General features: G+C 37.2%; 1 protein-coding gene across 5 annotated transcripts in view; it reads right to left on the bottom strand.

The window, feature by feature from the left end:
* Nucleotides 1–26,318, bottom strand: part of BMPER (BMP binding endothelial regulator) — a 277,236-nt gene that overhangs the window by 138,711 nt on the left and 112,207 nt on the right. For 4 of the 5 annotated variants that reach the window (XM_039336815.1, XM_039336812.1, XM_039336814.1 and 1 more), the window contains 3 exons: nt 5,711–5,810; nt 4,439–4,548; nt 2,026–2,166 (listed from right to left, as the gene is read on the bottom strand). In XM_039336815.1, the coding sequence (XP_039192749.1) occupies nt 2,026–2,166; nt 4,439–4,548; nt 5,711–5,810 (351 nt within the window). The remainder of the gene's footprint in view (nt 1–2,025; nt 2,167–4,438; nt 4,549–5,710; nt 5,811–26,318) is intronic. The other variant, XM_039336813.1, reaches the window with a different exon arrangement.

Raw genomic sequence — 26,318 nt, forward strand, 5'->3', positions numbered from 1 at the left:
TCCTGTGATCCAAATTCAGACGCTCGGGAACTGACTCACATTTATGACTGTTGTAGTATCCTGGGATCATATGATCCCCTTTTGTGACCTTCTGACAAGTAAAGGCAATGGGAAAACCAGATTCACTTAACAACTGTGTTACTAATTTAACAATGGCAGTGTTTCACTTAACAGCTATGGCAAGAAAGGTTGTAAAATGGAGCAAAATTCACTTAATAAATGTCTCACTTAGCAACAAAAAGTTTGGGCTCAGTTGGGGTCGTAAGTTGAGGACTACCCGTAGTAGAAATTAAGATAATAAGGCCACTTCTTCAGCAACTGTTCAAACATATGATAGCAGTGAATGAAGGGAACCTGATGACTGGACTTCATGGTTGCAGCTGTTGCAGTGGTCCCAGAGTCACATGATCACAAGTCAAGCACTTGACCACCTGCTCTCAATTACATTGTCTCAGTGTCCAGAGGTCACATGAACCCAATTTCTGATCTTCACTGCTGACTTCTGACAAGCAAATCAATGAATAAGCCAACAGGTCACAAATGGCAATTATGCCAACCGCACAGATTTCACCTAATGACGGCAACTACTGCAACTGCCATGGTTAAGTTGATGCAGTCATGTAACATCACACTTTACAAGTGGTTGCACTTACCATTGGTAATCCCAGCTTTGAAAATGATTGTATAAACTAAATATCTCTTTTTTAAAAGAAAAATATAGACAGATAACTGCAGAATAACATGATAGGGTATTATCATGCTACCCATATTAATTACACAGAAATAACCTTGTTAGAGTTTTCAGGTATATTGTTGTAGATTGTTCATGTCTTCATTATTATCAATTTCCTTAAGGCAGCTACTTTAAGAGGTTGGACTAAATATGATTGGTGTAAAAAACCAATGTCTCCAAAATATTGATTTCTGAAAATATTGACCTATGTTTTGTAAGTACTGGTTGTTCTTTCCTTTTGTTTCATAGCTTCTATCTTAAGCTTCACTTTCTTTGAAACTGATAAGTGTGAACCATCTATTTAAAAAACAAAACTCAAAGTCTGTAGATACGCCTAAAATAATTTTGAGGTTTCAGTCATTATAACTGTGAGATGTATCTCCTCTCTTTTCTAATGTTTTACATTTCAATTTATGTCTACATACCTTTTTATTTCTATCTATCCCCGCTGCCCCCCCCCATTTCCACATTAGAAAGAATAAAAAGACAATTCATGAATTCTTTTGTCTGTTAACTAACCGGAAAGTCTGTTTCAACTTACTGCAAATGAGAATTTTACACTGTGGGTTTGTGCAAAAGAAAAAAAAAATCACGCTCTCAACACAATTATATAGGTCCAATAAAGAATTAAGTGTGGGGGTGGGAATGGGGAAAAATATCCTATACCTCTTAAAAGCACAGAGACCCAAAAATATTGGAAGCATTTGGAGGGAATGTCCAAATTTGGATGGACCTTGGGTAGAAGGAAAGCAGGAGCAAATTATTCCAATATGTTCCTATGATATATTGCAATAATCTGCTGTCCCAATGATATCCCAATGCGTGAAGCCCTGTAAGCCCTGAATAATATTCAGAAACATCAGCTAACCTCTTATTGGCTCACTTGAAGGTGGAGTGGGAAAAGAGGTCTTTGGCTAGATTGGTGCCTGCAAAATTTTCCTTCCAAGACCATCAGAAATACAGTACTGTATGCTTTTTAAAAAAAACAATTCAGTGCATTCTATGCAAAAGACAAAGCAAATCTGCAAAGCATGCTATGCAGATTCATAGCATTCCATTTAAAGGAACAGCTGATTGGTCATCTGCCCCAGGGAAAATGCATCAGAGTGCTCTACCAAAGGACTAGCTAATTTGACAATTTCTTCAGTTTTACTGCATTTTTACGTTATGTTCATTTGGCTAAAGCATCAGGGAAAAAATACTAAAAGCATGATTTTTGAATGTACTACAACTTGTTAAGAAATCAAATGGTCTAGTGAAGTCATCCTGAGACACAGTTTAAGAAAGTGTACCTGGAAGACCTTATTTCCAAACTTGCACACTTTTTTTTCCTCAGGAGACACATATGAAATGCACTCCTTGCAGCACTCGTCTCTGGCTTTGATACAACCTCCGGGAGGGGAGCATTTTTTCTTACACACCACAGTGGAATCCTGCATGGAAAGAAAAACAAATGAGCCTCCATACAAGTAACAAACTGATCCCCACATTTAAGATTCAGTTAGTTAAAACTGAATATGTTTAGAGATTATGCTACTCCAGAATGATTCAGCCGCTACATTACACAAGCAACTTCATCGGAACAACACTGGAATAGGCTCCTTTCTTTACTTTGCATCCACACTCAGACTCTTATACTGCTATTCGTATGTTCATCACTATGCCTTGTACTTGCCCAAATTCTTACCACTACATGGGAATCCAGAAATGGATGGAGTCATTGCTGGGCTTCCTTTTCAAAATTAAATTAATTGTGTGTTCTTGGGACCTTTTAGTGGCATTAATGCTTTCCAGTGCTGGTTTCGGAATTTTAGAGGCCATGGAGCATTCTCAACCATATTTTTCAGCCTGGAAGCTGAAGGATACCATTAACATTTGCAGTTGTTTCCTACAAAATGACTCTTAGTGACTTCAACACTAGAACAATGCTATTCTTGAATTAGCAAATATCTGAAATGCCACCCTCAGCGGCTCTCTTTCAACCAGCATCAATCTCGAGTGTGGATCTTGCTATTCACACAAATCTAGAAGCATCCCTCTCAGGGCAGACTTATACATGAGGCCAAAGATTAGGGCAGGCAAGGCCAAAAGCAAAAGGCCTGAGAGGGAGCCACCATGATAACAATGCACAGTTTTCCTGCTGAAAAATAAATGGCTCTTGCCTGTTAAGATGCAAATTTTAATCTTGGGTCTGCTCTCTATGTAAGCTTCAGTCTTCCTGTTGGCAGTTTTGATTTTCTTTGTGCTAATGGTTTTTCTAGAAGCTGAAATAAAAACTATCTTATCAAAAGCTATGCTTTTGAATCCCTGCCCATGAGCCTTTTAGTGCCGGTATCAGCCTGGAAGGGATGAGGCAATGGATAATACCTTGTAAACTTATTTGTATTTTCTAAATAGATCTCAAAACCCGATAAAACTTCTGCATTATATTTTCCACTAATGTTTTAGATAGGCTAACTAAGTAACAAAATGGGCAATTAAACTTTATTTTTAAATTCTGCCTGTAAATCACTATATGAATATTTGTGTATAATAAATATAAATAAATGCCCAGTCACTCTGTCTCAGCCTTAGGAAAAGGTAAGGGCAACTTTTGAAATGTTGCCAATAAAACTGTAGGGCAGTGCTTCTCAACGTTTGTGTGACGGCGACCCCCGTCACACAAACGTTCTGCGCATGCGCCGGGCCGCGCACATGGGGGCAGGGCCCCCACACGTGCCGCACATGCGTGGCACCGCCCCCATGCGTGATGCGCATGTGCGACGCCCCCATGCGTGGCGCGCGTGCACGGCGCCGCCCCATGCACGATGCGCATGCACGGGGCTCCTTCCCATGCACGGCGCGCATGCACGGTGCCGCCCCCATGCGCGGCGCGCATGCGCAGTGCTGCCCCCATGCGCGGCGTGCGTGCACGACACCGCGAAAAATGCGGATCGCCGCCTTTGGCGACTCCCGAAAAATGGGCGATCGACCCCAAATGGGGTCGCGACCCATAGGTTGAGAACCGCTGCTGTAGGGACTAACCTAGGCAGTCACCAGGAGTCAACAATAACTCAAGGACATGGACAAAAAAAATTATTCTGATTGCTCAAGACTCCCGATCCACCAAATGACCCTTAGCTAACTTGACATACTAATAATTATTTGATGGGCTCTTTGGCTTGAAAATTGTACAGATTTTCTTCTGGAACATTTATGACAACTACCCAGAGTCACTCTTCAGAGTGAGATGGGTGGCATATATTGTAAATGTAATAAATAAATGAATAAATTACTGGCACATAATCAGAGTGAGCTGGCAAAAGAAAGATGAAGTAGTTTGGCTTCTGCCAACATAGTAGTTTCTGTAGATAACCAGGAAAGGGGCAACCCCATCTCTGCAAATAAGGAGAGCCGTCTATGTCCACATTCAGACTATGCATGCCTCTTCCACAACTGCCTTGAGTAATTGTGTGCCTGGATCTGAAGACAGCAACATGTACAGGCAAGTTTTAGATATTTTGGCTCCAATACACAAAAACTTTAAAACAGGAGTTAAATATTCATACAGAAATAATGTGTGTTTCCAAGTTTCCAGTTCTTGAACTTACCTATTCTCAGAGACTTGTGAGAAGTAACTGTCATATTACAAAAGTCAGTGGCAGCAAGTTCACTAGTCTCAAAGTATATCAAATTTATCATAAAAAAGAAGTATTAATGCCTCACCCTGCATGTACACTTTGTACAGTTGTCATACATAAAGGAGGCTCCATTGTCATAAACGTCACTATGAAAGAGGCAACTTCCAAATGGAAGATCAAATACTTTCCTCTGCCCTGCATATAAATAAGAGAAAGGGAATGTGGTTAAAAGGAAACTGCTTTGTAGCAAAATCAACTGTCAGCTGCAATGTATTATTGCCTGTGTAAGTCAGTTACTTTATTGTGAAATAGAGTGTAAAAATAATAATAAAAGTAGTGTTAAATCTATGATAGCATAATTTCATATCCAATGAATTCAACACCTTTTATTCTGACTAGCAATGGCATTCCGCAATATGGAGAACAGTTATTTTCCTAAGCTTTCTACCTGAGTTCATTAAAGAAGCAAAAGGTAAAATTTATTTCTATGCTAGCCTTCTTCAATTTGACACCATTCAGGCATACTGATACGTTAGAATTTAGAAATTTCAGGCTGCAGAAGATAAAGTTACTACATCTCAGCTGCAAGAATCTGAACCAGTTAACAACATGATAACATACCCTGTTATGTAGGGCAGATCATTTACCTCCAGTGTACTGAGAATATACCTATGGAATATTAATAGTCTGCTTTGGGAAAACGTTATTACAATTATAATTTATATATGTCCATTTCAGAGTCATGCCATACCAGAAAAAAAAAAGTTTAATGGCAAAAACTCTTTTCACAACTTGTACAAAAAAAGAGCCCTTGTTACCCCTTGAGCTTGGTTGTTTTCTTGCAGATGTTTTATTACCTGGCTAGATAACATTTTCAGTGCTAGAAAGAGTGGAGTTTGCTCTTGTTTATATAAACATTTGGAACCAAAATTTCTCTAAAAGTTACGATATGTCCCTGTAACTAAAAACATAATCAAGATTTAAGCTTATTTCTTATAAATAAAAATGGAAAATAAATTAGGACCCTGTGGTGCTCTAAATTCAGTCTCCAAAATAATGGTTCATAGCAAGTGGGAACATGAATGTAAAATGTAAAAGCAATAAGCATTTTTAGAGTTCTATTTGAAACACAGCATATATATTGTGTTAATATAAACACAATATAACATAATATAAAAATTATGCAATATAGTATTTTCAATAATTGTGGTCCATGGTTCACAAAATTAACTTGATCACTACTCTGCTTTAACAACGCAATGCAATTTACTGAGTTAGCAACTTATTTTCTAATATGTTATGGATTGTGAGAAATGTTCATTGTAAATGCAATATTCCTATGAAAGTAACCACTTACCTACACATTTTGGGCAACACTGTCCAGAAGGCGTGTGACTGAGGTGTTGTGGACATGAGAGAATGGGACACACTTCCTGTATACAATGTGTCCTTCCACCCTAAAAACAAACAAACCCCAAAGGATATTTAGAAAGCAAATAAATGCTATGGTATAAATAGACTGATTCAATATTTCAAATACACATTAACAGTTAAAACAACAGAACTCAATTGCACAATGCACATGTTTCCAAGATTACATAAAAATCAAATTCATGTAAGACAAAATAACAAAACCTCAGATGAAATCTCTAGAAATCTAACTTCATCATTACTATATCCGACTTGGGATTGCACTTTTTAAAGCATATTTTAGGACCTTGCCAACTTAATGAAATTGAATTCTGAACACAATGTAATATTCTGTGCTTTTGTACAGCTGTATGTGTCTAGTCTTTTTCCTATTCACTCTACAGGCAGTAGAGTGAATAGAGAGAATAGAGTCAACACTTTTGCAGATAACATTGAGCTATAATATCATTTAGATGGTGACTCACTATGGATGGAATTTCTTTCTATAGAAATACATCCCACTCATCATCCATTGGACATCTGGATTTTTTAGATGAGCCTTTTTCTATAAATTCATTTTTTTAAAACTTGGAGGTCATATTTTTATTAATTAATCTACACTTTTGTCTGTTAGCACTTTTTAGAATTGCAGAGAATTTAAAATTAGTTTATGCATTTCATATTGGATGCTTCATTATACCACTATTATGCAGTGATAGCAGACAATTTTGATCTAAACAGCACAAAAGTTTTTGTAATAAAAAAACAAAAGAATATGTTTATTGTTATAAGATTGGCTATTCTCATTATTTTTTATAAAACAATATTAAGAATAGGCTGGGAGGAAACTAAAGAACTTAAGCCATAAAAGTCTATGGATTGCTTTTTGATTCCAGATGCCTGCAAAAAAAATCTTATCTATGTTTCTAGGCTCCCAGGTGCACTTGATTTAGTTTTAAAAATTATTATAAACAAATACATAGGAATATGACATATTGTAAAATGAAACAGCTTTTTGCATCATCTTCATTTCCAAGAATTTCTGTGGAACAGATACTGAAAATCACAAAATGTCCATCATCTCGTAGGTTGCCTAAACACAGCATAAAGGTTCTCTGTCTCATTATTAGAAGCCATTTTCTGATTCTGCTTCCTTGAAAAGTGAATAAATACAATGGATATTGGATTTGAAGTCAAATGTTTATCAAGAGGAGGAGGAGGAGGGGAGGAGGAGGAGGAGGAGGAAGAAGAAGAAGAAGAAGAAGAAGAAGAAGAAGAAGAAGAAGAAGAAGAAGAAGAAGAAGAAGAAGAAGAAGAAGAAGAAGAAGAAAAGAAGAAGAAGAAGAAGAAAGAAGAAGAAGAAGAAGAAGAAGAAGAAGAAGAAGAAGAAGAAGAAGAAGAAGAAGAAGAAGAAGAAGAAGAAGAAGAAGAAGCTTGAACTCAGATAGGAATCAAAGATGCTTATACCAGTAAACATCTTGATTAATTTTTGCTTAGAACCCTAGCTACCAAGATCTTTTCTTGGAAATTAATTCTGCTTGTCTTCAGATTCTCCCTCTTGCTGATTCTTGGGATGTGTTTGCTTCAGTGAGTCTACTATGTATGTATGAAACCTGAAGTGAATTTATGACTTTGATACAAGATTGATGGATTTATTAATATTTGCCAAAACAGGGCAGTCTTGTTATTTTTTTAAATGAAGCTAGAGACATGATGACAAGGTGCTTCAGAAAAAAAAATTATGCTAAATGACAAGTTAGCTTGGTATACGAATATTCAGCTAGAAGCCAGGAGCCCAGGAAAGGAACAAACTGAAACCTTGGAAGAAGAGAAAAGCAATGTCAAATCCTATTTAAGGGAAGGAAACCCTGTTAGAGCCAAATGGTAAAAATTTAAATAAGTAACGAGGCTTATCTGCTATAAAATTGTTCAAGGAGCAAAGCCAATTTGGTATGGTACTTAAGGTACCAAGTCAGAAACCAGGAGACCTGGAATTCTAGTCCTACGTTAGGCATAAAGCCAGCTGAGTGACCTTGAGCCAGTTGCTGTCTCTCAGCTATAGGAAGCAGACAAGGACAAATCACTTCCAAATCCCCTTGCCAAAAAAACTAAAGGAATTAATCCAGGCAGCTGCCAGAAGTCAAAAACTGATTTAAAATCAAACAAAGAAAGAAAGTGGAATGCAACCTTCACCAAGAAAGGTTACAATTGCATGGATGGGTGGATGGATGGATGGATGGATGGATGGATGGATGGATGTCTCACAAAATTCTGGAGAAGCCTTTAAAACAACAGGATTATTTGGTGTGTTATTAACCCAGATCTCAATTAGGCAACTCAGTGAAATGATCACCAAAACCAAAAGGAGATTTGTTATGGAAGCCCACATATCTTGGAAGCAAGGCATCACTACTTGGAGCTTTGAAGCTAAATCTATGGCTCATCCTTGATAGATATGAAGGGAATACCAAAATCCATCAACAGTGCCTGGACACAGAAAATTATTTTTGTTCCATCTGAAACAGATTTTGGATAGGACTTATAGGTGGAACAATGGACTGTTTTTTACAACATTGTATAATATTTTTAAAGCCTATCCATAGTGTTATCAATCTTACTGCTAAATAAGCCATCTCCATCAAAAGGAGGATTGTCAATTCTAACTTTAATCTCGAATATAAGTCATGGAGATACAGGATAATGGAAAACATGTCATAATTTTGACTGACAAGCTAGTTGCATGATGAATTCCTGTTTGACAAAAACTTCTGCTTCTGTATGAATAGTTATTTGTCTATTTGTTTAAATGAAATGGAAATGGGGAGGAGCAGCCAGTCCAAGACACAATCTGGTGATGGAATTCCAGAACAATCTGGTATAGAAGATTACTACTTGTAGTGGTTTGTGTCATTATATCTTAGGCTGTTCCTGACAGAATGGAACATGTATCAGAACTATGAAAGGACCTGAAAGGATCACTGATCTACTATGAAGAAAGGAATATTTTTTATTGGCCAAGTGTGACTGGACACACAAGGAATTTTTTCTCTGGTGCATAAGCTCTCATTGTATATACAAATAAAAAAGTGGTAAGTCATAGATCATAAATCATAAAATGCAATCATAAATCATAAGATACAAACAACAAGTGATAAATCATTAGATATCAATAGGAGAAGGTAGGAGGAAAGATGAAAAAGTTCAGAAGATGAGAAGGATAGTAGCAATACAGCCCTATTACACAGTTAGATATCCTTAGGCATAAGACAGTGATGTGGGAATTATGTGTTTAGCAGAATGATGACATGGGGGGGGGACTATCTTTGTGTTTTGACATGCAATGCCCATAATGGCGTCCTGAGGGGAGAAGCTGAAACAATTTATGTGTAGGATGTGAGAGGGCTGCAAATATTTTCTCAGTCCTCTTTCAGACTCTTGCAGTATACGTGTTGTCAATGGAAGCCTGGCTGGTTGCAATTGTTTTTTCTGCAGTCCTAACTAACCATTGAAGTCTGCATCTGTCCTGTCTGGTTGCTGTGACAAACTAGACAGATACAGAAGTACAAATGACAGACTCAGTAATTCTTCTGTAGAACTGTATCAGCAGCTCCTTGTTGCAATCTGAGCTTTCTGAGTTGATGCAGGAAGAACATTCTTTGTTTTGCCTTTTTAATGATGGTTCCAATGTTAGCTGTCCATTTCAAGTCCTAGGAGATTATAGAACCCAGAAACTTGAATGTCTCTATTTTGATACTGTGTTATCTAATAGTGTAAGAATATGAGGCCTTTTCTTAAAATCTACTATCATTTCTACAGTTTTAAGTATGCATCAAAGGGCCAGTTGTTCAACCTCTTGTCTGTATGCAGATTTACCATTATCTCAAATGAAACCAATGACTGTTGTATCATCTGCAAACTTCAGAATTTTAACAGAGGGATCCTTCAAGATACAGTCATTTGTATTGCTGAAGGAAAAGTCTTCATCATGGTTCAGTCCAAGCCGGGAATAAACTGCTTTAGAAAGAAGGTTGTAGTTTATTGAAGAGGAGAGCCAGACAGAAAGATGGCTCTGGAAGAAAAGAGTGCACATGTAGTAGGGAGTGCACATGTAGTAGGGTTTTTATGCCCTCTTGGGCTTTTGTTTGGAGTTGTTTCCTGTTCCTGTTTGAGGCTTTGTATTTCCTGTGTCATGTACTTTTACCTGACTCTGAGTGTGCCCCTTTGGCATCTGTGGGTTAATCCTTTTATGTCCTATCCTAGAGTTTGGGTGGGGTATATAGATTTTAGGTTTCTTTGTCTTGCTAAGCTTCTAGCTGGAGGGCTCCAACCTTCCTGAATGGATTATTACATCTGCATTTCTACAGAGCTGGCTTCTGCTTGGGAGAGGGAGACTTGGGGCTATTAAGAAAAACTGGACATGCTTTTCTGCCTCTTTAAGATCCTTTGAGAAAATATAATATTCTACCCTTTTAATATTTCCTTCTCTGGGGGGGGGGGCTGACTTCCCACAGTATAGAGAGAAAAGAATAATGCAATATAGGACCAACCTAAACCATTACAAAACAACTGTAACTTGGGTGATACACCACCAGAAATTACCAAAACTGTAAATTAAACTGGAGAGCAAATTAATAATTAATCCCAGGTGGCATTTTTAAATGAATGATAATATGGAAACCATATGAGTACAACCATGCATTCATCTTTAAAACTTATTATTATTATATTAAAAATTGTATTTAGCATCTTTCATAAGAATCCAGGTTTTACATGAATGTCATTTAAGAGGAAAAAAATAAATAAGGGAATATATATATATATATATAATTATACATTATATAGTTCAGTATATATAGTTTGTAACTCCTGCAGAATACACAAGGAATGGCCTTGAAAGAAAGAAGCAACAGCTGCTACAGAGGCATTGGTCAGATAAGCAGAAGTTGAGTCTCTTCCAGGAAACTGATTTGTGAAAATGTCTCCGACAAGCTCCTCCCTAATTCCCACAAAGATAAAAGGAGAGGGGGGGAAGATTCAAGATTTTATTACTATGGAATTAGTAAATAGTAAAATTTTACTATTTATTATGTTTACTATTCATGTATCTAGAAATAACCAAATAAAATGAAAATGCCTTCTCAAACTAGCTTCAATATAATTGTTTGGTTAGCTTAATATAATGTGCCATTTTGGGGGGAAAATGGGCTTCATTGATTTGATTCATTGTGTGCTACATTTTGATGGTGTATGATATTTTAAAAAATATTAATAGCTTATAAATGTTAAATTATTCTTTATACATTTTCACATCTTGAATATTAAAGATAATATTTAATAACATGGATAATATTTAATAACCCAGGGGGAAAATGTTGTGGAAAAGACCTGTTCAATTTGGTTAGCTGTTAAAAAAAGACTCCTGATTCGCATGCCATAAAATTCTTGGAATATTAAAATTCCACGTAACTATGAGACTAGTCCTCTTTTGGAATAACTTTTTTTGTGTGGTTACATTCAGCTGCAACAACTTTTTTATATGCTGTCCATCAGCTAGCAATTTAGATCAAAAGGAAGCCACTGAATTACAACCATTCTTCTCCACAAATGGCAAACATATTGAAACATATGATGCCGCAGGTTAAAGCCATACTGTTATTTGTCATATATTCTAACTTCCAAGAGTTGTGCTTCCAAAGAATACAAGAGCAAACTTTAGAGTATCAGCCTTATAGCAGAATGCATTATAATGATTTCAGTGGATTTCTTCTTAATAAAGAAGCTAGGTTAAACCTATAACACAGCAATCTGATTTTATTCAATAAATACGCTTTTATTTATTTTAACTCATTAAGCTGAATATTTTAATCCGCTAGTTATACGAACACACTTTCTGACTTTTAGACTTAGAAACAAGCAAAACATATATTAGTCCCTGCTTATAATTTATGCCATAGAAATCCCATTGCTTGTTGCATCAGCCATAATTGTGGTTTCTTATCCCATGCACCAAGCCAAGGTTAGCATAAACCATGAAATAAAAATCACCTTCAGTCATGGTTACAATTTCTGTTTGCTGGCTGATTAGAAACTGTTTTGAATTTGTGGTGCTCCGATTTTTCTTGGTGGATTATGTGAATTAACCTTTTCCATATGAAGAAAATCAGGAATTTTAAGTTTCATCCTCTACTTAATGAGATGGGGCTTAACAATGCAACTTGACAATAAGGGTTCTGATCAGTTAAAGTGGAGCGACATGAATATGTGAACATTGTTGATAACTGAAGCTGCAAGGTAGGCAGTCTCCTTTTGAAGGAAATCCTCTTCCCACATCCTGGCTCTTTGGCTCCTTTCCATCCCACCAATGAAGTCAACATGCTATGGCACTTCACCACATCAGTGCGCTTGTTAAAACCAAACAACTTTCCCTCTCCAACAGTATCTGTAAAGGGAACAGGATGGAATGTATGCCTCACCACAAACCATTGTCTCATTTACTTGCAGTTAATGTCAAAAAACAACTACCAAAGCCTGGGGGTATACTGTGATTCACATGTCCTTTCTCATCATCACAATTTGCACTGTTTCCCACCACCACCACCTTTGTTCCTGAAATGCCCAACTCAACATATGAAACAATGAGAAAAATGGGGGCCTTTTTATTTTTATTTTGCTGGTAAGAAGTCTATCTCTGTATTGTCCTTTTAGACAACCAGACTTTAGTTAATTCCAGACACATTATATGTGGAAAATCTATATCTGAAGTTAGACCTGTGCTCTGAAGCTGGAGAATGCTCTGATGTTGAGAAAAGTGGAATGAAAGAGAAGTCTATTTCAATTGTTCCTTTAGTCAACCAGAGAGAATGTTCATTAGGAGTTCTGGAAGTTATGAAGCCAACAACATCAGGATATTAATAAAGCAGCACAAAAATACTTATCGGAGACAGCTGTGTTCTCAGTGTTACATGAATAAGCAATAAATTCAGATGTGCCACCCTCCCCACTCCTATGTAACCACACAAAGTCCAAAAGCAGACCAATTGTGATTAGTCTTGCAATGTTTTCTAAGAAAGACTAATCATACCATACCAAGATTTGGACATAATCACTCATGGCTATTTGAAAACTAAAACAATAACTTCCACTTTGTTATTCAGAAACATGCAAGAAGGAAGAGAAGAGCAAGGGAAACTGAGTCTTGCATAATGTCTGTATTATGTCCAAATATAAGCAGCAACCAAACCGCATTTTGATGGGAACAATTTAAGAAAGGAAACGGAGACACTGACTGAAGTTTCATCATAGAACATTGAAGTTGAGGACATGAATAATGGAAAGGAAAATAGGAGGGGGAAAGAAAGCAAACCAGATGTGAACTTGTAGCTTTTGTAACCAATATGCGATACAGCAAAATACTACAACTCAATATGTAGAACAAAGTAACCAGAACATAAAAATGGGAGAATGATAATAGGAAGGATTATTTTTATTATTTAGACTAGCATGTATGAGGAAATAATACTGAAGAGATTACTTCCTACATTCATAGTTAGCTGCATAATAAAGATCTTTCTAAAAATAGCCTGGAAATTGAACAGCAGCCTTGCAAAGAAACCCACTAGTTTTAGTCTCCAGAAGTTGAACTAGACAAACAGCTATGCATATCTATATTACAGTGCAATCCTAAATGAGGAAGAATACATGAGGAAGTAAATGTGTGTGTATGTGCATGCGTGCACACACACACACACACACACACACATACACACTGATACTTTTGAACTTTGGTGTTAGAGAAGACTGTCCCATGGACAGCCAAGAAACAAATAAATGGAATATTAAATATCAAACAAATTGATCCAGAATTCTTATCTGAGGTATTAAGTGACCAGGCTCAAATGATCCTACTCTGGACACCTTATGTTTGAAAAATCTCTGAAGCTAGAGCTGCGCTTTGAAACTGGAGAATGCTCTGATGTTGAGAAAAGTGGAATGAAAGAAGAGGATGATCAACTGCAAGGTGAATAGACTTAGTTACAGTGTGATGGATGCACTGTTGGAAGAATTGAAGGACCAGATTAAGGACAATAGTCCTGGGGGGGGAAAAACCTATCGATATAGTCACTAAGAGTTGACATCAATTTGATGGCACATAATGGATCACTCAGTCAATGAACCATTTTCATAGCTCCAGTTGTTTATTCTTAACATAGCCAAAAGGTTGAAGTAGAAAATTGGATGGTTTCAATTTTTTCCCCCAGTTATAGAGCAAATTGTTTCACTGCATGTTGTAATGCCCTAAGAGTTAATTTTTTTAAAACCTGGAAGAGAAACTAGGATGAGTGGAGGCTGGCTGGCTACTTACCGCCAATTTGGTTCAGGTCTCACTTTCTAATCCACAATTGTGAGACCTGGACTCACAATTTGTCTGCAGTCTAATCAGGAAAATCAGGGAATTTGCATGCTATCAAACATATTAGGTATTCCTGAGGAAACATCTTTCTGGGAAAGACTGGATGGGTGGGTTAGAGGCTGAATCTTTACGTTGAAAATTGCTGAGCTGTTTAAATAGTTGCAGAAAAACAACTCTCCAGTTGTAGTCATCATGCTATCTAAACTATGTAGCTTTATAGCCATAGATTAATGCACAATTCCTCATAAAGATTGAGAATTACAGAAGTTGTAGTCCAACACATCTGGCTGGACATCGCACTAAAGAAAACTGAGCTACTGGATGGAAACCCCAGGGATTTCTCTATTTCTAAATACTTACAATGCACTGTGGTAATATTCTTTTACTGAACATATACTAATTCTAATAGGCTGCACATCCAAGTCTATGGAACAGACACTTTCCTCTTAAAGATTTGCAATCCATGCTTATCACATATGTCAACTTCAGCAATACAAAATTTCATACCTTCAACTTCCATCGGCATAGTTATCAAAAGATACCTGGGCCATAAATTAATACTTCTTCTTTGAAATACAGACATTGGAGACCAGAAATATTACAGCTAATTCAGTCTCTCAATAAAAACTTTATAACAAACATGAGAACTTTGCACAAACTAGTGCATATCTGCAAAATCAGAATCTTCACACCTTCTTTTAACCAATTAACATTTAAAATCCTACTCATAGTATCAGTTCTGCATTCATTATGATAACATGTGTATGATCTGCGTCTAATACCTTTAAGATCTAAATACCATACAGGATTATAAAATCAGGCTTCTGGAATTAGTAAGCACTTGTTAATGAAATCTATCTGAGTTTGAAGTCTTCACTTTTTATAATATCACAAATCTCTGCTTCTGCCACAATTTGCTAGCCTTTATTGTTCCGTGGGGACTCTAAATTCTTTTTGTAATAATAAAGGTGTCTGCAAAGATCGTAACACCCCATTAACTAGCCTATACTGGAAAAATCAGGATTGGACTAATTCCAAACAGAGACTGGGATGGTTTCACTGCCAATCTTTAAAGAGGTTTCCACAGTCAGGGATGAGTTAAAGATCATACTTTTTGACATATACTGTTCCTCGGCAGTGCTTGATTTTATTTCCTTCTCTGCTTCCTCTTCTCCTTGTTCCAGAAGATTACAACAAAAGCAATTTAATACTCTTTTATACACAGCATTGTGTGTTAATGGGGAGACTAGATGGGAGTCAAGGGTTTTACACCCAATTAAGTCAATGCTGCAACTTTGTTATCGGTTGCCAGAGTTGAGGGGGGGGGGATGTGTGCTTTTAATGGTAGACAAAACAATAAATTGTCCTGTGGGAACCAAGGTCATTGCTGCTTGGGTTTTGGCAGGCTGAGCTTTCTGTTAGAAAGCCCGCCAAAGTAGTTTATTGGGGAATGGAATTAATGACATATTACTGGGGTGGGAAGTTCAACTTTGTAACTTTGTAACCTTTGGGAGGGAACTTCAGTCTTGGTTTCACTTTTGATTGGCCAATACTTTCTAGCCATTAAATATGTTCTTTAAGGAAACCTCTTGCCTTGAAGTTCTGTTTTTACTTGTCCCATCTATCAGAACCATGATATTTAATGCATTGTTGGCTAAATCATTACTTTGAAAAAATATTCACAGCTAACTATTCTTGGAAAAATACGCAGACTGATCTGAAAATCGCAGGCTTGAGCATGAAGAGTTGTCAGCCTGCTTCTTTTAACTACCTTCCAACAAACTTTAGGAAATTGCAGCACAAGATAGCTCTGAAAGAAAGGCAGATAAGCTATGTTTAGCCAGTATCCAAGCACATCTATGAATCATAGTGAGTTTTATTTTATATTATTAAAGGACAAAGAGAGCTTTTCCTTCATTTCTTAAAGTTCCTCTGAAAACCAGAGCATCCTGGTTTCACTGAGGTCTGGGCAGTCCAAATGGGCACAATCTGATCACAAATCACCACTGCCCTCTCATTTCAAGCAGTGACTAGAATGTCAGTCAAGCCAATGCAACAGACCTTATACACAATCTTATTTTTTCTGAAACTCAACAAGGATCATCCGGTGCTTGAGTTGGACAAATCAAATAGACTTTTCCATCCTATTGCATCAGCACAGAAAAAATCCAAGAAATTTTTAAATAATAAAAGCCATTTCCTTACCATGCACAAATCCTAGGTGGACATATTTCCAAGCAGGAAAGCCTCCTTCTGTGCTCAACCACATTTCAGTAAAGCTTACAAAGTTGTCCTTCTCACTCATAATAAAATCAGAGATGAGGCAAGTCTTATTACAAATCAACCCTGCATTAAGCAGAAACTCTGAACTCTGCTCAGTGCTTAAGTACTGAGGCTCTGAAGACTAGATATTGAGCTACAGCACAGAGAAGTAGAATGGCATTGGTGCCAATCACCAGGTCTATCTTCCCTAACAGCTGCCCACCCCTATCTTCCACCATATTTCACCTTGTTCATACATCTAGAGCAGACCAATAATAAATATACACATGGGGTTGGCAACTTTTTCAGCTTGCAGATGAAAAAAATTCATGTAATATTGCTGACTAAGCCACATTTCCAGAACCTTATCCTAAATTCTTATGAGATGTCTTGTAAAAGAGTAAATATTTCATGAGATGTTGAAGCTCCCACGCAGTCACAAGAGTGTTTCACACAATTGTGCCAAAAACTTGTAAGATTAAGCAGCCTCATGAGATTTGTTTTCAATTTAAAAAAATAATATCAATATAGTATATAATAAAATTGTCCCAAAAGTAACAGGTTATTTTCTATCATTTCTTCTCTCTTTCCTGCTTTAAGTCCCCCAAACAAATGTTATATTCCATATCTAAACATGAACATGGCTGATCCAGACAAGTTCATTCCCTCAGAGAGATAACATTAATGAGACTTAAGTCCACTTTCTCAGCTTGGCTCCAACTCCCAAAATAGGAAACCTTTATCATATTTGTATATAATAATAATGATGATGATGATGATGATGATGATGATGATGGACGTGGCAGTGCCTGGAGACAGCAGAATAGACGAGAAAGACTGGAGAAGATAACAAAATACAAAGACCTACAAATAGAAATAGAAAGACTGTGGCAAAAGCAAGCAAGGGTAGTACCAATAGTGATAGGCTCCTTGGGTGCAATCCCAAAACAACTGGAGCACCACTTGAACACCATTGGCATTGACAAATTCGCTATTAGTCAATTGCAAAAGGCAGCCTTATTAGGAACTGCTTCCATCCTGCGACGATACTGTAATACCATCAAACATCCACATCTGCCTATCCCAGGTCCTGGGTAAGGACTCGATAGGTAGACAAAATGCCAAATCCAGTCTGAACATCTGGCTGACTGTGCAATGATCAATAATAATAATAATAATAATAATAATAATAATAATAATAATAATAATAATAATAATAATAAAGTCGGAAGGGACCTTGGAGGTCATCAAGTCCAACCCCCTGCTCAGGCAGGTAACCCTATACCATTTTGGACAAATGGCTGTCCAGTTTCTTCTTAAAAACTTCCACTGTTGGAGCATTCAACGCTTTGGAGGCAGATTGTTCCACTGGTTAATTGTTCTAACTGTCAGGAAGTTTCTCCTTAGTTCTAGGTTGCTTCTCTCCTTGATTAGTTTCCATCCGTTGCTTCTTGTCCTGCCTTCAGGCGCTTTGTAAAAATAGCTTGACTCCCTCTTCTTTGTGGCAGCCCCTGAGATATTGGAACACTGCTATCATGTCCCCCCTTGTCCTTCTCTTCATTAAACTAGACATACCCAATTCCAGCAACTGTTCTTTATATATTTTAGCCTCCAGTCCCCTAATCATCTTTGTTGCTCTTCTCTGTACTCTTTCTAGAGTCTCAACATCTTTTTTACATCGTGGTGACCAAAACTGGATGCAGTATTCCAAGTGTGGCCTTACCAAGGCATTGTAGAATGGTATTAATACTTTGCGTGATCTTGATTCTATTCCTCTGTTAATGCATCCTAGCATTGTGTTGACTTTTTTGGCAGCTGCAGCACACTACTGGCTCATATTTAAATGATTGTCCACTAGGAGTCCGAGATCCCTCTCATAGTTACTACTGTTAAGCAAGGTACCCCCTATACTATACCTGTACATTTGGTTTTTCTTGCGTAAATGTAGAACCTTACTTTTTTCACCATTGAATTTCATTTTGTTAGATAGCGCCCAGTGTTCGTCTGTCCAGATCCTTCTGTATCCTAAGCCTGTCTTCTGGAGTGTTGGCTATTCCTGCCAGCTTGGTGTCATCTGCAAATTTGATGAGTTTCCCATCTATCCCCTCGTCCAAATCGTTGATGAAGATGTTGAAGAGCACTGGGCCTAGAACAGAGCCCTGGGGCACCCTACTACACACTTCCCTCCATGTAGATGTGGTTCCACTGAGGACCACACGGTGAGTATGGCCGATCAGCCAACTACATATCCATCTGGTGGTGATGCTGTCTAACCCGCATTTTTCTATCTTATCAAGTAGTAGGTTGTGATCTACTTTGTCAAATGCCTTACTGAAGTCCAAGTAAATTATATCCGCAGCATTCCTCTGATCCAGTAATTTTGTCACTTGGTCAAAGAATGCAATAAGATTTGCCTGGCATGATCTGTTTTTGACAAACCCATGTTGGCTTTTAGTAATGACTTTGTTTGCCTGTAGGTGTTCGCTAATTCGTTGTTTTATTATCTTTTCCAGAATCTTCTCAGGTATTGAGGTCAGGCTGATAGGTTTGTAATTTCCTGGATCCATTTTTTTTCCTTTTTTGAAGATGGGAACTACATCAGCTCTTTTCCAGTCCTCTGGTAGTTCCCCAGTGCTCCAGGATCTTTGAAAAATATAGTTCAGTGATTCGGAGATCACATCTGCTAGTTCCTTGAGAACCCTGGGATGCAATCCATCTGATCCTGTTGATCTGAACTCATTATATACACCTTCCCACTGATGCCTCTATTCTATTACTTTGTTGTTTAGTTTTCCTCATCTTTCTTTCAATCAGAACCAAAGAACCAAAGTAAATATCTAGCATCAGAAAATTCATTTATTATTGCCTTAGATTGGAAAATGTTAAATATTCTAGAACAGTGATGGCGAACCTTTTAGAGACCGAGTACCCAAAAATTGGCCCCACCCTCACTCCACCCCATTTTGCCCCTACTCTGCCTGCCTGCAGGGCTACACACCACCTCCAGGGCCTGCCACAGATCGCCCAGGCAGCCCAGCAGAACCATGGCAGCCACGCCCTCTGCCCGTGCCCCACAGCATCAATTGTGCATGATGGGGCATGAGGACAGAGTCTTTTCTATGCTGCCTGGCTGCCATATCCTTGGCTTCACTGCTCCACATGGGCCATGCTTGGGGACTACTCTCCTCCAGGGGAGCTGCTGGAGAGGAGGGGGCCATGTGGGCAGGCGGGGTTGGGGCAACGACATGTGTGCCCACAGAGAGGGCTCCGAGTGCCGACTCTGGCACATGTGCCATAGGTTCGCCACCACTGTTCTAAAGGATTCCCCTTGTTTTTCTGTTTTCCAGAAAGTGATAATCTAGGAATTTAGAGGGAAGGTAAAAGGCAATATCTATCTTTTTATTTTCTTAGGATGGAAAAAGTTTATGAATTCATCTCTTTAACAAAGGTTAGAAAGCTGAGGAGGGGGGAGGAGACACCCATTTCCTCAAATCTATGAATAATCATCCATAAGAAATTTCTCTCCTCCTCCTCCTCCTCCTCCTCCTCCTCCTCCTCCTCCTCCTCCTCCTCCTTCCAGAGCACAGTATTTTCAGCTGTATAAATGGGCAGTTTTACAGTAATTCTAATCTAGCAATGTCAGCCCATCTTTTAACAACATGCAAAGATGTCATCTGAAATTGTTTTAGAAATGCAGCATAGTTGTGTGGCCAAATTGTAAGTATAAGCCACTGGTTAACTGCTGAAATACCTTCCACCCACAATGACAAAATAATAGCTGCTGCTATGCAAAAAGCAGGTTTGGTGTTGGAGCCAAGTGCCATGTTTATTTAGATATGTGCTTCAGTGCTCTTCTAAGTGGAGGCTGATGACAGATGTGTTTTTAAGGAAAAATATTAACTTTAAAAAATGTCAACATCTGTTCTTTCTCAGCTAAGCCTTACAATATCACACCTCATTTTTCAACTCTAAAGAAGTGCATTTTGCCTACAGAAAATCTAAAAATGCTGGTGTAAATTATTGATATTGATGTCTGACAGTTTTATTATAATGCCACTAAGTTACTGCACTTGGTATTATAGGTCTACATGCAAATATGGGTCAATTACTGCAAGGCAGCTGTGGTCTCCATATGGCCTACAGAGGCAAGTTTATGTTTTTCTTCTACAAGGTTTCCACCTGTGTTTTCATACTCATAAGACAGAATGGAAAACACTTTAACTCAGTCAAAACTTATTAATTAATCCTCTCTTTTTCAGATCATTAAGTGGACTTTTTATTAAGCCACAGTGTTTTCTGTGAAACTCTGTTGATGAAGAGGGATGAGATTACACAGTAAAAAAATTTCTATTCACTGTGTTTCTGCCTTAGAATTTCTTGATTATTTTGCCTTTAAATGATTATTTTTTATTCCTCATTTGTAAACCAATGGATTAAACATAAGCAGTAACTTCAATCCCAGAAATACTGTTTCATTCAAACTGATGATTGGGGGGGGGGGAGATGGTTTTACCACTTCCGATTGATTCATTTCTTTTTTTTTTTTTTTATTGAAAGTTTTATAAATTTTACAAAAAAACAAAAACAATACAAAACAAAAAACAACATATACAAAAAAAATAAAAAACTAAACATTACATATAAAAAAAAAACCCCATCCCCCACCCCTCACAAACACCCTCCCTTCCCCCCCCTGAGCTTCCCAGAGCAGAATATAGGCTTAGTTAAAAATTAACAAATAAAGATAAAAATTAAATTAAAAAATTTATATTTATATATATATAAAAAAATATCTATATATAACATTCTCTATATATAAAAATAAAACTTATGAAAAAACTATGTGATATTTTTTTATACCCAGTCTAAATTGTATAAATTTTATCCATTTGTCCCAAACGGCAAGAAACTTCTCTTGCGTTTGTTGCTTTAAGAAAGCCGAAATCTTTGCCATTTCCGCCAAATAGGACACTTTAAGAAACCATTCCTGCAGTGTAGGCAAAGATTCCTTCTTCCAGTATTGTCCAACTAACAGCCTCGCGGCTGTAATCAAATTTAACATCAATACAACCTCCTTTGTATCACAATCTGTAACAATGCCCAACAAAAATAATTGCGGAGTAAATTTTACCCTCCTTCTAAAAATTCTCTGGATATTCCACCATATTTTGATCCAAAATGCTTTTATCTCTCTGCATGACCATCAAATATGATAATAGGAAGCATCCGTATAACCACATCTCCAACATTTAGGTTGTACGTCAGGGTACATAAGAGACACTTTTTGTGGATCAAGGTGCCATCTATAAAACATTTTATAAAAATTCTCCCTAAGGTTCTGTGCTTGTGTAAATTTGACATTTCTCACCCAAATGGTTTCCCAGATGTCCAATGAGACTGGGACACCAAAATTCTGCGCCCATCTAATCATGCAGTCTTTAATTAATTCCGTTTCTGAGTCCATTTCAACTAATACCCCGTAGATTCTCTTGATGTGGGTTTGTCTTTGATCCTTGACTTGCTTAATAAGATTTCCATCTTCTCTAAGAAAACCCAATTTACAATCCACCTTCCATTTATCTACTAGTTGCCTATATTGGAACCAAGAATAAATAATATTTTCTTGCGCTAAATCTTCCCGTAATCTTAACTGCCAGTTTTGCCCATCCCATCTAAGTAACTGACTATAAGACACCATATCCATTTTTACACCTCTTTTTATTCCTTCTATCGCATGCCAAGGTATGGCCCATAATGGAACTTTAAAATCACTTTTATAATATTTTCTCCAAGTCCTAAGTAAAGAGATTCTTAAAATATGAGATTTAAAGACCCAATCCATTTTTTTATTAAATATTAAATAGGCATGCCACCCATAAAGTAAATCCCATCCCTCTAAATGAAGTATCTCAGGATTTGTCAAATTTACCCAATCACTAATTAGTGTTAAAACCACCGCATCGTAATATAATTTCAAATTTGGTACCTTGAGTCCACCCCTCTCACGGAAGTCTTGCATAATTTTAAACTTAACCCTTGGCTTTTTCCCTGCCCAAATAAATTTATTAAGACCCTTCTGCCACTCACTTAAGTTAATCTCATTTTTCAAAATCGGTAACATTTGAAACAAAAAAAGAAACTTGGGTAGAATATTCATTTTTATCACTGCAATTCTTCCCATGAGGGATAATTGCAACTTCTCCCAATTCTTCAAGTCCTTCTGTACCCTGACCCACAACCTTTCATAATTATTTTTAAATAATTTTACATTAGAAACAGACAACATCACCCCCAAATATTTTACCTTATTAACAATCTCAAAACCCGTCAAGTTAGCCAAAATCTGCTTCTCCTGACTAGACATATTTTTAGGTAAGATTTTAGTCTTATTTACATTAATCTTGAAACCCGAAACCAAACCATAATGATGAATCAACTGTAATAAGTTTACTACAGAGTGATCAGGTTGCGACAAAGTAACAACCAAGTCGTCCGCAAAAGCTCTCAACTTATATTCTTTTTTGTTAACTTCTATTCCTTTAATTTCCTGAGACTCTCGAATTTTGATCAATAATATTTCCAATGTTAAAACAAACAACAATGGCGATAAAGGGCACCCCTGTCTAGTACCTTTCTCTATTGTAAAAACCTCCGACAAACCTCCATTAACAATAAGTTGTGCCGTTTGTTTTTGATATATTACCATAAGGGCTTGTAATATCTTTTCGCCAAAATTCATTTCTTCCATTACTCTTAACATAAAATGCCAATTCAATTGATCAAATGCTTTTTCAGCATCTAAAAATATGAGCCCTGCAGGAACTTGGTTGTTCTTGTCTAAATATTCTAATAGATTAATAATTTGTCTAACATTATTTTTCATATACCTTCCAGTTATAAACCCTGATTGATCTTTATGCACAAGATGATGCACCACCCTCATAAGCCTATTTACCAAAATTTTTGCAAATATCTTGTAATCCACATTTAAAAGAGATATAGGCCTATAATTTTTTGGTAAAGTAAGATCTTGATCCTCCTTTGGAATCAATGATATAAAAGCACTACGCCATGAAGGAGGAATCTCTAAACCCTGTAAGATACCATTAAAAAGATCACTTAATGGTTGGATCATCTCCTCCATTAAAGCTTTATAATAAACAGTTGTTAACCCATCCGTACCCGGTGCTTTCCCTAATTTCAATTGTTGAATTGCTGAGGCAATTTCTTGACATATATCAAAAAACAACACTGAAAAGTGACATTTTAAGTGAATATGATATTTCCTTTTATGGTGAGACATATGAGGAAATCCAAAAGACTCAAAGGGCCTTCACATCCTTAAATTATCAGTACTACAATATTTGAGCAACTGTCTTCAGCCACCAAACACTTAAGTGACCTTGAAGGTTGTCCCAAAGATGCTTTTTCATGAGGTAGCTGGATTTTCTTGTTTTTCTTTGAAGACATTTTTTAGAAGCAAGAAGCTTCTTCAGCTCTGACTAGATGGTGGGGAATGGAAGGATTTATATTCCTTGCAGACAGCTGATCATTTGCATTCCGGTGACTGAGAATCTCCATAGAGACCTTGAGAGTTCCAATCCAATCAGAAACATTTCTTGTGAGATTTTGGATATCCCTCTCTTCCTTGTATAATGGTTTCTACAGGGTTCATTTTTATTTGCGCACACCTTACAGAAATCATTCCATTCAATAATATTCCCATTAAGTCTTAAACAGTCTTGTTGGTAGGTGTTTTTTTCTTTCTTCTTCCAAGCTGTGATGAAATTTCATAAAGTCTGGACTTTTTTTAAAAAAACCAACTGCATAACTCTACTAGATCAGTACAATGAAACCTTGTTAAACTATAACCTCTAATATAAATTTTTGTACTGCAAGAAATTCTCATAAGGAATCTTGAAATGTTTCCAATACATTCCAATATATTTCCAATATATCCTTGCTTAACGTGCCACTCTAATGAATTGAAACTGCAGCTGATTCCCTTCATCATTTTTCCCAACCAAATTAAATAATATAGTGAAAAAGGGAGGGTGGAGAGAAATTGTTCTCTTTCATTAAGATGCCATCAAAATATTCACCATTCTTATTTTCAATAAATTGTATCCTGCATGCATTAGAATTTCAATTCATTCCTGAAAACAAATGTAGCAGTTGTCTAGCTATGCTTGAGCCTAAAGAAGCATTTAAGAAATTGGAGTTCATCAGGTAATAAAGAATTGCTAAATTCTTAGTACATTATAAGATTCATGAGTATTAAAGGCTTCAATAGATAACAAGTGGTGGCTTGGGATTATACAAAGGAAGAAGATTCACTAAGATTTCATTATATTTAGACAAAGTCCATAGAGCACAATGCTACCTAAACAACTTGAAGCAACAATCATTTCATGAGGAATAAATAAAAGTGAATCACCACTTCAAATTTTTGAGCATTTACTTCTTCATTTGTATCAAACCTTCCTCTCTCATCAGAACACAGTATCTCTTACAGGACCAAGGTTTCTAGCAGAATTAGGCAAAACTGATTATTAAGACCAATAAGACTTATGCTATCTCACTTTGATTGGCAGTAGCTTTCCAACCTCCTTCACATCATATTTCTTTTTAACTTAAGATGCCAAGGAATATTCCCCCTCTTTTTTTCCATTTTCAAGATTTCCTATGTCTGCTTTATATCTTTTTAAAATAAAATACTATATTTTAATTGACTATGTGCTCTGTCCCTTGGACTGCAAGGCGTTCAAACCGATCAGTCCTAGAAGAGATCAACCCCGGCTTCTCTTTAGAAGGCCAGATCCTGAAGTTGAAACTCAAATACTTTGGCCATCTAATGAGAAGGAAGGACTCACTGGAGAAGGGCCTAATGCTGGGAAAGATTGAGGGCAATAGAAGAAGGGGACGACAGAGAATGAGATGGCTGGATGGAGTCACTGAAGCAGTAGGTGTGAACTTAAATGGACTCCAGAAGATGGTAGAGGACAGGAAGACCTGGAGGAACATTATCCATGAGGTCGCGATGGATCGGACACGACTTCGCAATTAACAACAACAACAACAACAAAATGTGCTCTAGTCTATGTGCTCTCCAAAGATGGAGAAACTCTATACAGTCAGTAAAAACAAGACCAGGAGATGACTGTAGCTCAGATCATGAGCTTCTCGTTGCAAAATTTAGGCTTAAATTGAAGAAAGTAGGGAAAAACACTAGGCCACTCAGGTATGAATTAAATCATATCCCTGATGAATATACAGTAGAGGTGACAAATAGATTTAAGGAATTAGATCTGATAGACAGAGTGCTTGAAGAACTATGGACAGAGGTTCGCAACATTGTACAAGAGGTAGCAATTAAAATCATCCTAAAGAAAAAGAAATGCAAGAAAGCAAAATGGCTGTCTGAGGAAGCTTTGCAAATAGCTGAAGAAAGAAGGGAAGCTAAAGGCAAGGGGGAAAGAGAAAGATACACCCAATTGAATGCAGAATTCCAGAGAATAGCTAGAAGAGATAAGAATGCCCTCTTAAATGAACAGTGCAAAGAAATAGAAGAAAACAATAGAATAGAGAGGACCAGAGATCTCTTCAAGAAAATTGGAAATATGAAGGGAACGTTTCATGCAGAGATGGGCATGATAAAGGGCCAAAATGGCAGGGACCTAACAGAGGCAGAAGAGATTAAGAAGAGGTGGCAAAACTACACAGAAGAACTATACAAGAATGAGCTTAACGTCCCAGATAACCACGATGGGGTCACTGACCTCAAGCCAGACATCCTAGAATGTGAAGTGAAATGGGCCTTAGGAAATCTGAGCCACAACAAAGCTAGTGGAGGTGACAGTATTCCAGCTGAGCTATTCAAAAT

The sequence above is a fragment of the Crotalus tigris genome, unplaced genomic scaffold (assembly GCF_016545835.1).
Source record: "Crotalus tigris isolate CLP2741 ecotype Arizona unplaced genomic scaffold, ASM1654583v1 scf7180000017666.379230911805:20528666, whole genome shotgun sequence".
NCBI classification, from domain to species: domain Eukaryota; kingdom Metazoa; phylum Chordata; class Lepidosauria; order Squamata; family Viperidae; genus Crotalus; species Crotalus tigris.